The sequence below is a fragment of the Pangasianodon hypophthalmus genome, chromosome 2 (genome assembly GCF_027358585.1).
Source record: "Pangasianodon hypophthalmus isolate fPanHyp1 chromosome 2, fPanHyp1.pri, whole genome shotgun sequence".
NCBI classification, from domain to species: Eukaryota; Metazoa; Chordata; class Actinopteri; order Siluriformes; family Pangasiidae; genus Pangasianodon; species Pangasianodon hypophthalmus.
The window spans coordinates 31,189,204-31,207,096 of record NC_069711.1 but is presented as its reverse complement, the minus strand read 5'-3'; the positions used below and the strand labels follow the sequence as shown (position 1 = coordinate 31,207,096).

The 17,893-nt window shown below is 39.8% G+C and overlaps 1 protein-coding gene across 3 annotated transcripts in view; it reads right to left on the bottom strand.

The window, feature by feature from the left end:
- Positions 1-17,893, bottom strand: part of acvr2ab (activin A receptor type 2Ab) — a 43,310-nt gene that overhangs the window by 4,630 nt on the left and 20,787 nt on the right. Inside the window, exons 1-11 of one of the 3 annotated variants that reach the window (XM_053228348.1) lie at positions 14,720-16,720; positions 14,032-14,239; positions 12,379-12,488; positions 7,859-8,013; positions 6,124-6,147; positions 2,552-2,695; positions 2,272-2,415; positions 1,179-1,324; positions 865-979; positions 494-632; positions 141-271 (exon numbers count right to left, since the gene is read on the bottom strand). In XM_053228348.1, coding sequence (XP_053084323.1) covers positions 141-271; positions 494-632; positions 865-979; positions 1,179-1,324; positions 2,272-2,415; positions 2,552-2,695; positions 6,124-6,147; positions 7,859-8,013; positions 12,379-12,488; positions 14,032-14,204 — 1,281 coding nt within the window. In that variant the 5' untranslated portion in view covers positions 14,205-14,239; positions 14,720-16,720. Of the gene's footprint in view, positions 1-140; positions 272-493; positions 633-864; positions 980-1,178; positions 1,325-2,271; positions 2,416-2,551; positions 2,696-6,123; positions 6,148-7,858; positions 8,014-12,378; positions 12,489-14,031; positions 14,240-14,719; positions 16,721-17,893 lie in introns of those variants that run through there. The other 2 variants (XM_053228341.1, XM_034311129.2) reach the window with 2 other exon arrangements.

Sequence of the window (17,893 nt, the reverse complement as noted above, 5' to 3'; positions counted from 1 at the left end):
GTCCTCGAGGGACATATACACACATATAATATATAATATTATTATACTACTACCATGCTACAATAACTACTGTTATGGTTGCATCCAAGTTTTTGGCTTTGTACTTAATGTTTGTGTGCGTGTGCATGCGTGTCTCTTACCGCATGTTTCTGCCAGTATTCTCTTAAAGTGGGTCTGAGTTTCTTGTGTACGACGACTTCCTGCATGTCCTCTAATGAAGGATGCTGACCCACCTCCTCCTCAAATGGCAACGCATACTCATCCACTGGACCTAAACACACACAGACAGTCAGTCAACCTCGTGTGTGTGTGTGTGTGTGTGTGTGTGTGTGTGCGCTTTTGGGGGTGTGAAGGGCAGGTCAGGGGGATCATGTTCTTTGTGATAAGCAAGAAATTCACATACAGAGTCAGCGTTAGGCTGAAGGGCCAGCACATGGACTTTTGATACGTGTGTGTGTGTGTGTGTATGTGTGTAAGTGTGTATGTGTGTTACCGTCGGCAGCAGTGCAGCGGGACGCCAGTTCCCACAGCACCAGTCCTGCAGCGTACATATCAATCCTCAGGAAGGCGTCTCTCTGGAAATTTATGGCTCCTTCCAACACCTCTGGAGCCATGTAGCGCCGAGTACCCACCTATAAACACACACACACACAGAGGAAACATCATTGATCTCTCAGGATTGTAGTTCTAGTTGTAGTAATTTTTCCCCAAATTGAGAGAACACAGTAAAAGCAACTGCATCATCATCATTACAGCACATGACATCATTGCTAAGTTCAGTATGTTAGAAATATTCCGTACCACTCTGAGTACCATTCAAGTACCAATCGAGTACCGCTGATCAGCACAGAGATCAGAGCTCACCTGTCCGTGTGTGTCACCTGCAGATTTTCCCGCCTCAAACTTGAGAGCGAGGCCAAAATCAGCAATGCAGACGGTGAGATTGTTTTTCAACAGTATGTTCTTACTCTTAATATCCCTGAAAGACACAGAGAGAGAGAGAGAGAGAGAGAGAGAGAGAGAGATGTACACAGATGTAGATGTAAAAAGGAACATATAAAAAACTACAGAAACATACACCATAAGTGAAGTAAATATAAAGTGGGTGAAGAACTAAGGGAGGTGCAAGGTGTGTGTGTGTGTGTGTGTGTGTGTGTGCACGCATTGAGTGTGAGTACCTGTGTGCAACGACAGGCTTATGGCCGTCCTTCAGGCCCGGGATGTCCTCGTGCAGGTACGCCAAACCTCGTGCAAAAGTCTGAGCTATGTGACACAGCTCATTCCACGACACCACATTAGCCTTCAGGTAATCAGTCAGCGAGCCCTGATGACACACACACACACACACACACACACACACACACACACAGTGCACTGATTGTAATCACACGTTAATTACATGATATTCAGGGATTGGCAAAAATATGTTAGCATTCTGGGGGCCAACAGTTAACACAAGGTATTTAACAGACATCATATTAAATCATAAAATATTTCAGTTATGTTGCATCTTAGGTTTTTTTTAAAACATTAGGGTGTTTAAAAAAAACTGAAGAATTGCTGGTTCTGGTCCAAAAAAAATGGTGGCTCTATAACCAAGGTTTGACCCCTCCTTGCTAGCATCGACTGACTAACTAGCCTGGCTTGCTGTTTAGATGCAGAAGAAATAAAGATTGATGTAACTCTGGTGATAAGGAGGTTGTTTGTCTTCGCTCTAGCGTTAGAGGCAGAAAATGAAGAGAAATTTGAGCTGCTTGTGTGACTTGACAGTATACAGACACAGTCAACTGTAAAATGTGTGCTGGCAGTCAAGGAGGGGGAAAAAAAAACACTTCAAACGTGAAAGCACCCTAAGTGCAAATGTTAGCCTGCTGTGTTACTTTTCTGCTATTTTTTGGCGAGAGTTGTAACATTCGAGAGCTACATTACGAGTTTTATGATTATAAAAGATAAATCAGAGAAACATACTTCAGATCTACAATGTGTCACAGATACAGATATTCCAGTCAGCAGGGGGCAGGCGTGAGCTTCGAGTGAACGGGAGGATCATATACAGCCTTAACGTGTCATGACTGTGTCGTGTTTAGTGTGTGTACATTTCTAAGCATAACATACTGAGTACACACACTGTTTCCTGTGTACTTCCTTATGTAAGCCACTCACGGTTATTTGTGCAACATTTGTGTTTCATATACTGTCTGGTCTACAGTGATGGATTCAGTTCAATGTGTACACACACAGGGGTGTGTGTACGCGTGTATGTGCGTGTACCTTCTCGTGGTAAGCTGTAATAAGCCAGAGCTCGATGTCCATGCCGTTTCCTCTCTTCTCAGCTCCGATGAAGCTGAGGATGTTCTCGTGTTTCATCCCACTCAAGCTGTACATCTCATACTCATTCTGCCAGGACTGCTTATTCTGTCACACAGAACACACACACACACACACACACGACACTCTTCGTACCCATGACGGAATTTCTAAGAGTTAACACACACACACACACACACACACACACACACACACACACACACACACACACACACTGTATTACCTGGATGGGGAAGATCTTCACAGCCACATGTTCGTTGAGCAGCTGTGCCTTCCACACGCAGCCAAAGCGCCCCCTGGCCTTGATCTCCAGCAACTGCAGCGGCTTCTGGCCCAGGAGCGGCGAGGGCGGAGTCAACCCAGGGTCCTGCAGAAAGACCAGCAACCAATCAGCATTTATCACCTGTATTTACTAAAGCTAAATCTTTGCCAAACAGTACATGCAGGTTTTAATCAACAATCTGCTTTTCCCATCAATGCACAATCCACACACACATCCTCATCATCCTATACATATATACACTGGAGCAGTTTGCATCCATTTTGCATTCATTTCTTCACTCTCAGTTTTCAGTTTTACATTTAAGATCCTTTTTTTTTTTTTTTTTTTGCTGAAACACCAACTTCTATGGTGTTAAGTCTTCATATAACTGATAATAATCAACCAATGTAACCTTATATGGACAAAAATTAAGCTTTGACCTTCAGCTATAAACAGGGCTTCAGAGATGTGATGCTTAATTACTCAACAGAATCAATAACAAATTTATAAAAACGCTCTGCTGATAAATAATTAAGGAATACAACATAATTTGCAATTAAAAATAATAAACATTGGGGTTGTATGAGGAGATTTTTAAAACAATTTTCCTATAACAGCACATCCTAAAGGATTTAACCTTCAGAATATGTTTTAATTATAAAAGAACAACATGGTATACTTTTTATCTGTTTATAGTTACATTTAATTTTGTGAACCATCTAGAAAACTAGTTCTAGTTAATATTATCAGTCATGTTATAGGAGATTTTTTTTTCTTGAAGCTAATAAAAAATGCAGCTTGTCATGGTAGAGAGAAACCGCAAAACGTAAAATCCTCTGTCCTGAAGACTTTCCTGTGGCGGAAAACTTGTCACAAAATGCTGACAGTGTAGACGCCTTCCATAACTGTTAAAACGTCTCCTTACATAAAACGCCACCGTATCAGTGATGCATGTTGTCTGCCATACAAGTCCCTGTGTAAGCTGTTACTATAGAAACGACAAAGCATTAGAACAAGTGCTTTATATAAACCGGAGATATAACTTGTAGCTGGAACTACATCTCTGTTGTATACAAGTACTTAAAACCTTACCAACATGAATTCTCTAACAAGACTAAGTGGCACAACTACGCATGGTTTCGGCCTTGTCGTGACAATGCCACAGACGTCTAGAAGAACAGAGCTGTACCTTTTGTTCACTCAGACACACACGCACACAAAATAAAAAAAAATCAATTTCCATGACTGTTCAACTCCCTACAGTACTTTTAGTGGCTGTTCAAAATAGCACTGGAAATAGAGAGAAATAAAGAGCCTTTATGTCACCGCATAAATGTTTATTTTTCTACAGAACATCTGAAGAGACATTATTGGTGATTTCCACCAAAGGTGATTATGTAAAACCTCATTACTGGGTTTACTGAGGTTACCTAGCCTAGATTTCTTTTGGCTTTAAACCAAGGTGAAGCATGCATCTTAAAGATCACTCTAGCATTACTGTGTATTTGTACTTTCCTTCACTCTGTCTGTTCAGGTTAACAGCAGTGTTCTCACAGTGTGCTGTGAGAGAGAAAGCCGAAAGAAAGAGTGTACAGACGAGAGGGAAAACGTGGAGCGAGTTTTGCTGTGACATTGACCAGGGTCGTGTGGTCTGTAAACACACACACACACAGCTAGATGCTTACGTTTTGACTTTTCTCTTTGCCTCTCAATAATTAAAGAGGAACCGAAAGCTGACAGTGGAGGTGAAAACGGTTCATTCTTCCTCCCAAAGGAAAGCATGTCTCCATAAATAAAAGAAAATTCATTTAGGAGCACCCAAGGCCTTTAATATTCATTTCATATTTAATATCAAACAGTAAAGCAAAGAGAATCATAAAGCTTGTACAAGACAGCATAAACGTTTTTATAACACTGTAGTCAAAAAGAAGCACCAGAGCAGTGGTGGATAAATCAGTAACCCTATCATTCAGACAAGCTGATTTCATGTTTTCATGTTTTTTTTTGTTTTTTTTTTAATTCATAGCTGCCTGTGGACAAGTTGGCTCAACAACCAGAAAAAGGAAAAACAGAACTCCTGAGTGGCACAACAGAAAAGCATTCACCAGGTCAGATGGCTGGGAGGGGCATACTCTCCCTCCTCCGTCAATCACAGCGACACTAGCCAATGGTGAGTGTGGCAGAGGGGGCGTGTCCGAGCGCTGGCTGCGGCTGAAATGGAGGCGGTTTGAACTGGCAGGTAACACGTGATGATTTTTACCTGTGTCTGATTATGGCGAGTTTACTTATGTGTGTTTTGTTTGTCCTTTCAGAGTGAGTCAGAGAGAGAGAGTGAGAGAGAGAGCGAGAGAGAGAGAGAGAGAGAGAGAGAGAGAGCGCGACGAAGCGACACAAAACACAACACACTTGCCTTGAACTTGAACCTAGCAGGTTGTGAGCAGTTTAGCATCTATTGTATTTTGTGTAACATTAACGACAAGCTGAAAAGAACTCGTGGGTGAAAGAAAGAAAAACAAAAAGAAAAGAAGCACAAAGCTCCATCAAAAGTCGCTAGTCTTCCGAGGTCTTCCTTCCCACACACAGACACACACACATAGATCCACACACACACACAGGTCCACACACACACAGGTCCACACACAGATCCACACACAGATCCACACACAGATCCACACACAGATCCACACACAGATCCACACACAGATCCACACACAGATCCACACACCAGGCTGTACAGTGAGCGTCTGTGAGCTCATGTATGTGGAAGAAGGCAGATAGCGCTCTCCTCAGAGTGTGTTATGCTGACGCAGTTTGAAAGGATGCAGTTGGTTGGCTTCATGTGGCTCAGAAGAAGCCTGTGCTAGCCTTCACCCTCCACGGCTGGTAGTTGGGGAGAGACGGCACATCATAGCCGAAACACAACGTGCTACAATTATCATATACGCATTCATTTCCCTTAGTCTCTATTAATACATTTAACTCACTAACTACTTTTCAGCCTAGTCAGTGAGGTTTCTGAGCAACCAAAACATGAGACTGGGCAGCACACGGGAGCTTTCACCTGCTCAATGGGCTAGCCAATCAAGTTATCATTATTTGTCCACACATCACTGTAGAAAATAATATTTTAATTGCAGCACACACAGAAACATAAGGTAACACACATTATATTTTCCTTAGTATGTCATTTTCTGCATCTTATCACACAGTTACTAAGATTTCTGTGTCAAACTCAAACTGTGTGAAAGGGAGGGCAGCATCAATAGCAGAACACGTCCTTCCATGCACATTCAACTGAAATTACACAGATAAAAATGCTCTTGTACTTCAATTAGGGTTATGCACAGAAAGATCTGGAATGTACCATCCACACATGCAAGCCGAGATCAGACTTCTAAAGAAGAGGAAAGTAAATGTGAATGGGCTTGTACAGGGATAAATGAGAGGCAACTTTAATGATTTAAAATAAAAAAAATAAAAAAAATAAAAAAAAAGAAGACAATGAATTCATGAGTTAATTAAACTCATCTTACCTCTATCATTATATGAAAGGCGTGCTAGCAAAAGAGAAGAAAAGGCAAAAGAAGGGAATTACTGCTTCCAGTGAAGAGAGGACAGATTATAAAGATGAAAAGTGTATGAAAGAGGAGAATACTCCCATCCTTTTAATCTGATGTGTTAAATGCAATAAAGACAAACATGAACAACAATCAATGTACAAAAACAGAAAAGAGGGAAATGAAGGAAAATGGGGGACAGAGTCAGAGAAAGAGAGAGACTGTGTTAAGGCTGATTTATACTACTGCATCTGGGAATGTGTGGGTGACAATCTCATACACACAAACGTAATGTGTGTGTGCACAAGGTTGGCAGTATCGCATGCACCAAAAACCAGAATAAATACACAACTACAGCTCTGAGAAGAAACCTAAAGTCAGCCTTCGTTTCAAAAGTATGAAGACTAAAAAGCTGCACCACAGCAGCAATCAGTTTTCCATCAGGTTTAGAAGAAACATGGAGAAAATGGGACAGATTAAACAAGTCAAATATTACGATTAATAAAGACTTAAGAATGAAAGCTTTGGGTGAAGACTCATCTCACTAAAGCAGGGCTTACCCCTAAACTGGCAGAAAAGTCAGTGGGTCTACATCAGGGTGGACCGCGATCCAGATACTGACTGAGCAAAATATTTCGGCAAACCGAAAAGAATGCTCGGAAAATACTGGACTAGAGCCGATTAATGTATTTAAAAAAAAACAAAACAAAAAAAACAAACCTAGGGTTAGTATTGTAGTTCAGTGAGATTTCTAAACATGACCCAGTGCAGCTTCTGTAGCAGATCCTCTGTTGCAGTTTATCCAATCAAAAACACATTTCTGTAAATTATTTAGCTCAAGGCAGCTCATGGGACCAGAGACTAGCTACAGTGTTAGAGACATTAGCTCAGAAAGGAAGGGGAGAGATTTCATAAACTCTCCTAGATTTTTCATTTTATTTACCCTCTCTTGTCTGATTTGCTGACTGACATTCTGATATTTGGACAGAGAAGTACATGTTTTTTTCACCATAGGAATATTATTTTATATGCACAGCTTACTACTCTTAACACGAAGACAGATATTCGAAAGAGTCGGTTTCATTTCACTCTTTTCGCCTTTGTAATGGTTCGGTAAACATTCTTGAAGTTAACAGTCAATCACATGTTTGTGGGTGCTTGCTATTTTCATTTTACTACACTTTAATAGCAAAAATATCTCTAATTAAAATCAGGAGATACCTCAGATTCTTGTGTACCATCTGTTAGTAAGGAGTCACACACACACACACACACACACACACACACACACACTTCAACAAACTAAAAGAAACACAAACAGAAAGAGAGATTGAGAGAGAGATAGAGACAGAGACAGAAATTGAATGACAGAGAGAGAGAGAGAGAGAGAGAGATGGAAAGAGAGAGATAGAGAGGCACCCTGACTCCACATAGAAATAATTTCACACCTTGAAAATTATACTTTGTGTCCAATTGCTGATCAGGTGTGTGAAGATTTAATGATTAGCAACACTTATGACATGACTGCACCGATCTGAAACATGTTGCTACAGGTGTCTCAGCATCAGTAAAGTTCAACACCACACAAGCATTTCTGTTAATTATCTTCCCGATAACACGCAGCCTGTTCAGATTTTTCTTTTCGTTCACTTACACAGCAGTGACGTATTGAAGAGTGTGTGTGTGTGTGTGTGTGTGTGTGTGTGCGCACCTGTGTGGGGACGAGCACAGGCGGGTATGCCAGCTTGTGGTGGTGGTACATCCAGAAGGAGAAGAGCAGGATGGCAGCAATGCCCATGATTGGCACCAGAGAGTACAGCAGTGTGTTGAACAGCTCCGGCTTCGGCGTCAGCGGGTTCGACGTGGCTGCAGCACACAAACAGACATCATTTGTAACACCGTGAGTACTTCCTCATGTCCCATCAGGACCTCTGAAAGCCTTGTTCATTAACTCTTCGTTCACACTAGCTAGCTAGAAAGTGACATTTGAACAGAAATTTTCTCAACATTATGCAAATTAGGTAAAGTGAAAAATCCGAGTGATTGGCTCAAATTATTCCTCGCAACAATCCTATGGCTCGTGTGGCATGAAGTTTCCTCAGTTCCCCACTCACTACTTTATTCCCGCCTGCAATTAGTTCCAATTTACTGAGTGACGCACAAAAATGGAAGAAAAATGTATAAACATGATTTTATCTTATCCTGTCATATACGACTTTCTCATGGAAGCAAAAATTCCCACCCCAAATCTGCTTTCAGTGTGCATGCAAGTGGACACTACTTATTTATTTTCAATGCTAACTCATGACATGACAGGAGTAATCAGTCCTTATAGAGCACAAAAAACACAAAAAATGTATGCAAAAGAGAAGCAAAGCAAGTGCTGAGGAATGAGTGATGACCCAGTGTGATTCATGGTAAAATGGATAGTTTTGCATACATTCTGTAGCTAGCTATGTAGTTTCTGCTGCCATGGCAACGAAACACTGTAACAAGACAAGCACCTTGAGCTACATCGTGAAAAATACTTCTATGTCAGATTTGTCATTAATATGATGACGACCGTCACTGAAAAATGGTGAGTGAGAAAAATACGCTCCTGCTCTTTTGTTTTTAGGAGCCAATACTGAATCTTGCTTGTTCTCACTTACGTTTGAAATCTTTTCCCCCTGTGACTTGTGGTAAAATGGATGGGTTTGCATACATTCTGTAGCTAGCGATGAAGTCTGTGCTGCCAGAAGTACCTCGAGAGAAACCAATGTACCAAAAAGTGAAAAGTGGCTGCTGCTGTGAATACAGTGTGTGAGTATTAAAACAGATCCTGTGCTCTGACAGCACTCCCTCATTCTCTGTGTGGATGAACAGAAGGTGACAGAGAGAGATCAGCTCAGCAAATCCCCATTTCACACTTTCCCAAAAAAAAAAAAAAAAACCCAAAAAAATCTCCCACATGCCAGATGTGGGACAAAGCAAGCGCTTCACAGTGCAGCGTGTTCAGTTAGCTAACGCTGCACCTGCTGTGGGCCATATCTCTGCCTGTTAAATAAGAAGACTTAAACACTCTCTTTAATGTAATTGCCCTCCTGGGGTTGAGCCCTGAGAATACAAGTGCTGATCTAGGAGCTGTTCTATCCGTTCAGCTCCTAATGAACCGAATTACGTTACTAATGGAGACAGATCCTGAATCAGCACTTCCTCTGAAGTTTGCAAGTGATCTCTTGAGGATATGTAAAACATAAAACACAACAGTGTATGCTGTTATGGGAAAATAATCAACAACAGCGTGGGGCGATGTGGCTTAGTGTGAAGCAGAGTTACTGTTACGCCGATAAGGTGTCATGTCCTGAAGTGTTTCTTTCATCTTATACCTCAGCAATTTACTAAAAGACTGGATTTTTAAAAAAATATTATTAAAAAACATAACTTCATACTTTTTATCCAATTACAGTTACGTTTAATGGCCAGGAAAGTCCAGGAAATAAGTTCGTTTCCTCACCAACCTCTATGTGGCGAAGACCCACATATGGGTGTGAAGGTCAGGTGTCCACATACTTTTGGCCACATACAGTATATTGCAACGAGAGCATTAATCTAAACCTATGATTTTGAATTACAATAGTGGCACTACTGTCAGAGCTGCAGTTACAGAAAATTAATCAACACCTTCTGGCCAATTAGAATCATGAAATGAAAGAAGTGAAAGAAGCAGGACAATAAAGACAGCTGGAATGAAACCGACAACCTTCTGGCTCTGCCGTTTGACTTCAAATCCTCACTCAGCCTGTATTACTGGTCTTGAAGCTGAAATCTACAGAATGCAAAATATGAAACGCTACGCTTTTAGCGACTGTCCGTTATCTCCAGTAGAATGCCTTGACATTGATGATAGACCAGTCAACAACAGTTAAAGAGCTTTGAATGTTTTTCGCAAACTATTTTAGTATTGTTGGTCTGCTCAAACACTTCTAAGAGCCATACCTGCTGTGTGTGAGTGTAGAGAGACGCATTAAGTGGAGCACAGAAGTTTGCTTGCCCTTACGTCAACATGAAGAAACCAACAAAACATTTCATTCAAGTTAGGTTTTACAGATGTTCCTCCATTATTCCAATTGCCTCTTTTTCAATTCTCCTGCTCATTTTTCTTTCACTCTTTGGCCGTCATACCTTTGTGTCTCCCTTTCTGCCATTTCTTTTCACTGTTGCTAATGGTGTCCCCTTAATGCCATTCTTCAGCTTGGTGAAAGGTCAGAATTTGTCTGTTGTAGGTTTTGTGAGCCCTTTACCTGACTCCCAATATCTCTTTACACAGAAAACAAAGTTTTTATTTTATTACCACGACGACATCTCTCGAAAGATGTTTTCATGGCCGTCATTATTTCAAAACATAAAACAACACGAACATCGAAAAGGGGTTTTGAGGATTATTTTGAGTATTTCTACATCACAAATGGCTTGTGGAAGAAATAAATATCTTATTGGAAATCACAACATGCTGAATAGGAGCTGCATTGAAAGCACTAACAAAACTTCTTTTGAATCGAACACAATTTGTCGTTCAGACTGAAAAGCAATCGAAGCATGTTTTGGTCATGTCGAGTGTAGTCCCTGTTTGTAGATGCTGAAGGATTTGGAGAAATATGTACTCAATGCTAGAGGTAAATGTGAAACAAAAGGATGTGAGCTACGCTGGTTGTTATGATTACTTTGTGCGTTTGGGAGAAGCTTACACACTCACTTTAATGTAATTGCCCTGCTGGGGTTGAGCCCTCTGAGTACAGCAATTGATTACATAATGTCTCTGCTCTCAAATCGCCAGAAACGCAGGCCGCTGCTACATTTACACGTTGCCGCTTAGGACAGTTTACAGTTTACAATCTCTGATAAAATCTGCTCGGCTTTTGTTCATCCTCACGAGGCTCATGTTGTTCTGTGTTATTGTATTGTGCTGTGCTTATTGTTTCACACATTGTGTATTTTTTCCCAATGTTTGTACATTTGTAATGTTTGCTGACAAGCAGATTTGTGTGATATTAGTTTTTTATTAATAGTTTCGCAGGTTTAACAAACAGAAAAATAAAATAAAAACCGTATTGCATTTCACGGAGCGAAGGTTTCCCGAAGGTGAACCTGAAGGTCGTGGGTTCGAGTCTCAGGTCCGGCAGGGATTGTAGGTGGGGGGAGTGAATAACCAGCGCTCTCTCCCACTCTCAATACCACGACTGAGGTGAGACCCCTGAGCACCGAACCCCCAACTGCTCCCCGGGCGCCGCAGCACTGCTCCGGGTGTGTGTTCACGGTGTGTATGTGTTCACTACTGTGTGTGTGTGCACTTGGATGGGTTAAATGCAGAGTATGGGTCACTGTACTTGGCCACAAGTCACTTCACTTCACTTTATGCATTTTAACGTACTGAGTTTCACGCTGGTGTGACGTACTTTACTGCACACACTGTCCAAGGAGTGATCTGGGTGTTGGTAGAGCTATTTTTCTATAACAGTGGAAAAGTTAACAAACAAAATCCTAGCAGGCTGAGAGAAAAAAAGCAGTCTTACCACAAAAAAAGGCTAACGTTTGATGGTGGATTGACAAATGAACTAGGCAAATACGTAGCTAGAAACGTAGCTCGATATTTACTGCTTACCTTAACCCAGAAAATATACCGTTAATGGCCTGTTCGAATTCGCTGTCACTGAAGTGTTTTAGTACCTAAACAATTTTCAAAAGGGCAACCGGAATGCTACTATTAATTACTGGATATAATGACACTGTCGCTGTGAGAAAGGTCTGCTGGACTGCGCAGTTCTGCCCCAGTGCTAAATGAGTGACTGCAGAGGGATTTTCTGTCAGGAAATCACTGCTAGAACAGTTTTGATGTTCTATGGTGGAAGACAAACACCCTCGTGCGTGACTAGAATGAATACCTTATTTTGTATTCGTCAAAATGGCAGACAGCCTTCAAATTTTCCATCAGTGCTGTTAAAAATCTGTGTATGGCAGGAAGTTCTTGGTTAACGCGACCCCTGGATGGTTATCTTTCAGTCCCCCATGATGGTTCGCAAAAATGAGACCATTTCAACACAAGCATTAACAATTTTTTTTTAATAACCCAGTAATTATGAGGGTCTCCATTTTGTTACAGACCAACTAGACCACAGTCTCACCTACTTATTTTCTATTATTGTTGGAACGTTTGTTTGTGTGTGTGTGTGTGTGTGTGTGTGTGTTACTCACTCTGTATAGTTTGGGTATCGGGGCTGTAATAAATCTTCTCGTTGCACATGTTGCCCTCACAGCAGCAGAAAAACACTTCTGGGCTGTCTTTCCTCTCCACACACTCGCTACTGCAGAGACAGACAGACACACACACACACAAACACCCAACAAAAAAAATTGTTTGTTTTGTAGCGTTTACATCTCCTGGAATTTTGCCCATTACCAGGCTCTCAAGTGTTGAGACAAAAAAAAGGAGAGAGAGAACTGTTTCTACATGCATACTAACACACACACACACACACATGTACGCGCGCTCTTTCCTTCTCAAGCAGTTTGGGATCTTTCAGCACATGATCCTCTACATGAATCCCTCTTTCTCTCTCAGGCCACAAATTGCTTTGCAAACACTTGAGAATAAATGATCAGTAACAGGCACGTAGCCGTCTGAGGTGATGAGGTCTAACGCTACGAACAATAAGAAAATCCCACAATCAACCCCCGAGTACTTGATATGCTTCCTGTATAAAACACATGCAGTAGTGCACATTTCCTGATGGGATAAAGCTGATGCTACGAGGTTTACAGGAGGATTCAGGGCTGTCAAATACCTTTACACTTTAAATGCAATTAAGCTTTTGAATGCATATGAATATTAATGAGCTAATAACGTTATCCTGCCGAAGACAGAAACGACTTTAGCAGTAGAGCTACACTGTGTGTTCATATCACAAAAATTTATTTAATAAATTTTTCATTTATTTATCCACAGTAATATTTTCTGAAATTTTACTATGATGCACTATATGCATCACAATATATACACTTTTATGATGACATTTTCAGAAAAACATTAGTGTGGCATATTTTCAAAAACTTGTTTGATTATACATTATTTAATGTGCACAATAATAAATGATTTAAGAATATAATTTATTTAATTAAAAAAACACTCAAAGGGATGAAAAAAATAAAAATCTGTATAAAAACGAAATACAGCCTTTTACAATCTTAAAGGTTACGCGTGTGTGTGTATAAATAAATCAGGTGCTTTGTCAAAATTTAATAATAAAAAGATCACGATATCCACAATATCTCAGAAAATCATACTGTGACCTCACTGATCACCGTGTCAATATATATATATATATATATATATATATATATATATATATATATATATATATATATATATATATATATATATATATATATCACCACATCACCCAGCTGTTTTCTACAATAGAAATAATAGAAAATTATGATATTAATGTAAAACACAACATAAATATGTATTTACAGAATATTTATTTATATAATGATGTATTACTTTTATATTTTATATTATGTATTACTTCTTCACACATGGTTTTTGATGATTTATCTATTTATCTATTTACTTATTTTTAATGATATGAATCTTACTGTAGAGAGTACTCCAGTACACGTCTGAAGGAAAACGCTTCACTTTAAATGTTTATATTTATTTAGAAAAAGAAAAAGAAAATTTTAACATTAAGTATGGCACAAATGAGGTATGTTTACTCAGAATAAAGCGCCTCTCTGGTTTACGAGGTTCTGACAGACTTGCGTTAGGTGACAGGTGATTTAAACACTGTATTGTAGGTTTTCTGTAGAACTCAGACTGGGTTTAAAAGGTGACGGTGTGTATACCTGTCGTAGCAGTTGACATCGTCGAGCCAGCAGCCCTGTTTGACGAGCTCGATGGTTCCCGTGCTGTTTTTCCACGTGGAGAAGCAGTGTCGGCGCTTGTCTTTCTCTCCAGTACACGGCTCGATTCCACTGCGGTTCGTCCGGTCTTTCTCCCAGTTGGAGTTGTAGAACATGCACTCCCGCGTTTCCGATCGGCCCAGGATTGCCCCTGAATGAAATGAGAGATGGAGAAGAAAAGAAAGGTTAAGCATCAAGGGAAAAAAAAACGTCCTATCAATGAGTTGTTAAAATCAAAGCAGAGTAATTAGTTATTGCTAGCTGTGGCATGATGAACAGATGGAAATCACACCACTACTATTGAATGCAGCCAGAAACTGATAAAAAATTGTATTCATCAAGAGGAATAAAACACTTTGGGAAGAAAAAAAAAAAAAAAAATCAACTTCAGGGTGGTAACAGTACCTCTGCTCCAAATCAGGTCCCATCACACCACCATGTTGCTGATTATTTTCCTATAACAGCATGCCCCTGAGTGTTTTATTCACGATTTTTATATGGTATATAGTCAGAGAAAAGTTTACTTTAAGGTTTAAGGTATAAAAAGCAAAAGCTGAATATTTATGTTTGTTCAACAATATGAATGGGTTAATAACCCATCTCGTAACCCATCTCATTTGCAACCTCTCACAGAGTTTTGTCTTGTCCTCAGAAGCAACTTTCGTCCGCTTGCTCCGCGTATCTTCTGTTTACATTTCTTGTCCTCTCTCCTATTCACACACTCTCTCACCCAGTCAGATTAAACACAATATCATTATTCACAAACATGAACCTCAGCTCTGTCTCTCTCTCTCTCTCACACACGCACACACACACACACACGCGCACAAAGCCATTAAGCGCAGTAATCTGTTCAGTTCATTTGCCTGAATGAATAACAGGGAGGTCAAACGCAGGCTGAACAAACAGAGCAAGAGGCAGCAACGGAAATGCTTCAATATCATCATCATCAATCTGCGGAGAGAATACGATAAGTTCAGCTCTGCATAAACATGCCTAGGGACACACCTGAGCAATACACACTCTTACACACACACACACCTCCACACTGTTACACCACCACTGCAACTGAACAACAAATCCAACAAATGTGCAAAAGTTTGCATCCCCCCCTTAGCTTCTGGGTGAAAACAAATCAAAACTGTGCCTCTGTTTTACAGAAATCAGTGTACGTGTAAAGGTGTTATCTGATTGCAAAGGTGTTACAGCTTAGGTATTCCAGCTACGGAGTCAGCAGTTATCTTACTAGCAGGCTCGAAGGTTTGCATCCTCACTGACGTGCTCTAGTTAATTTATAAGAAAGTGTATCACTAACCCTGAGAGAGTGATAAAGTGACACCTGACGTTTGTTTTCTACGTACTTGTGCGTCACAGAGCCACAATTTCAGCGACAGCAGCAAGCAACAAAGCGACAGTCAATTATGCAAATTAGGTACAAATGATGGTTCGAATGATTCCTCGGACAAATCGTATGCGTGTACTACAACATTTCTTCATTTCCCTACTCACAACCTCAGTTCCTACCTGCATTTAATTCCCTGTTACAGTGACGTCTCCCTGGCGAGACAAACAGCTCAAGTGCTAGTGGCAGAAAAGTGTGAACAAATGGCAGCTTTTTTGTTTTTATACACAAGTCATGAATGCTAATGGAGTGTTTTAAAATTCAGAAAGCTCTTAATTAAAAAAAAACAAAACAAAAAACACAACAACATTCTTTTTTTGCTTCCTGTTTCTCAAAACAATGTGAGAAAACAGCTTCAGTTTTCCCAATCACCACACTTTATTCAATCTGCACACTCTAATCTAATTTCCCTGAAACGATTTAATCACGGAAAACACGTTTTATACGGAGTGAATTGAATTCAACACCATGAAGGAGCCGAAATCTCTCTGTAGTGATGCATTAATGCTGCCAAAAGTCAGAAAGACGACGATTCATAACTCAATCAATGACTCAGAGTCTTAAGATTTTATTTCCTGAGAACAATGACATCCACAATCTCAACCCTGTACACAACTGCCACCATAAACACCACCACAAGTACAACCACAACCACAAGTATGAGCAGGATGCTGCTTGCCTTTAAATCCAAGTGACAAACCCAAAAATAATCCGCTGGTATTAACAGAATTACGTGGTAGCGGTTAGCCACAGGCAGTTAGCGACCGAAGCTCGTGTTCACCTGGACTCAGCTCTACTCTCGGAGCACGAAGCATGGCATGCCGAGGTAAAACGCAGAGACACACAGCTCTGTAAACAAGCGCCGGTGTGAGGAAAAGACATCCGAGAAAGGAGCACTGAATATCAAACCACAGTGTATGTGGGCGATATGACAGAAATATCACAACACTTTAAAGGTGCAACAGTCGATTTTTTTTAGTTCCTTACTTGTACAAATAACCTGTAAGATATCTAGAACACATTAAAAAATTGTGACAATTTATCACAATATCAATTGATCTCAATATCAATTTCATATTTTCACATTGCCCTGACCTGGTATAAATTTATTTATACAAAATATAGTTATAGCTATGATGCAAGTGATAACTAACTTGTCTCATGGACATTACATTAAAGGTAACTGATGACATAAAACTTATGATGTGTTCTTTAATAAACAAAAATCTGTGCAGCAAATCGCAGGTTTGTAGTATAAGAGGAATAAAACACTTCAGGACATGCTGTTATTGAAAGAAGGAGGGGGGGAAAAAAAAAAAAAAAAAAAAAAAAAAAAAAAAAAAAAAAAACAACCTCGGGGAGGTAACATTAACTCTGTCTCTGACTATATTCCTATAACAGTATGCTTCCAAGTGTTTTATTCCTTCAAGCGACTATGTTCAATTTCAGTGTTTTTTTTTTTTGTTGAAAAAAACACGGTCACACAATCACAGGACTTCCTGTTTAAAGCTGAATGCTGACAGATTATAAAAACAACATGACAATCTGAGCAACCATCACCAGGCTTTGTGGATATAACGTCCCTACATGATATTACACTGCCATGATAAACATCCAGTGATGTTTATTCCAGTTATATTATATTACCAAACCTGCCAAACTTTACACATTTTGTCCAAGTCTGCTAGTATGATCATTCAAAAATACGCCATATAAAAGGGAAGGTGTATTTAATTACAATAAACGACGATACGCTGTTTTTCACGACGGAAAAATCATAAACTGGAAAAAAAAATCTATACGGCACAGACCTAATCATCATCTCGTCTTGTGTTCCTCTGACATTTGAACATCAACAGATCTTGTCTGAACTACTGTTGGCCATTCTTCCCTTTACATACAGAATCTGCAACATCAACTTTTTTTAATTAGATGCAGCATTATGGTGTGCTACTACAGAAGACACGATACCACATTTTCTTTTTCGATACCGATACAGAAACCATGAGGATCAGCTGAGACCGATACCCATCAAATACTGCCTTCTTTAAAAACTACTAAGCTTTAAACTGTTTTTTTTTTTAACTGAAGCACTTCACAGTTGAACTCTTTCACACAAAAATCACTTACATTGTAAATATGATCCATACAATAAAAAGTATAAACGTAATAAAATCAAGCCCAACAGTCAAATCTCTTTTTATGAAACATTTCCAGGTCCAAAAACAGAAAAAGTTTTTTTTTCCCCTCCAAACTCAATTCCAATCTTTTTTGTTACAGGATCCAATATATGATATATTTTCTCTTATGTCCAGTCCACCATTTTTTTTTTGGCTGGTATTGGCAAATACCAATACTGATACTGGGTTTGTCTATGAAGACAAATGTCACAGCACACAATAG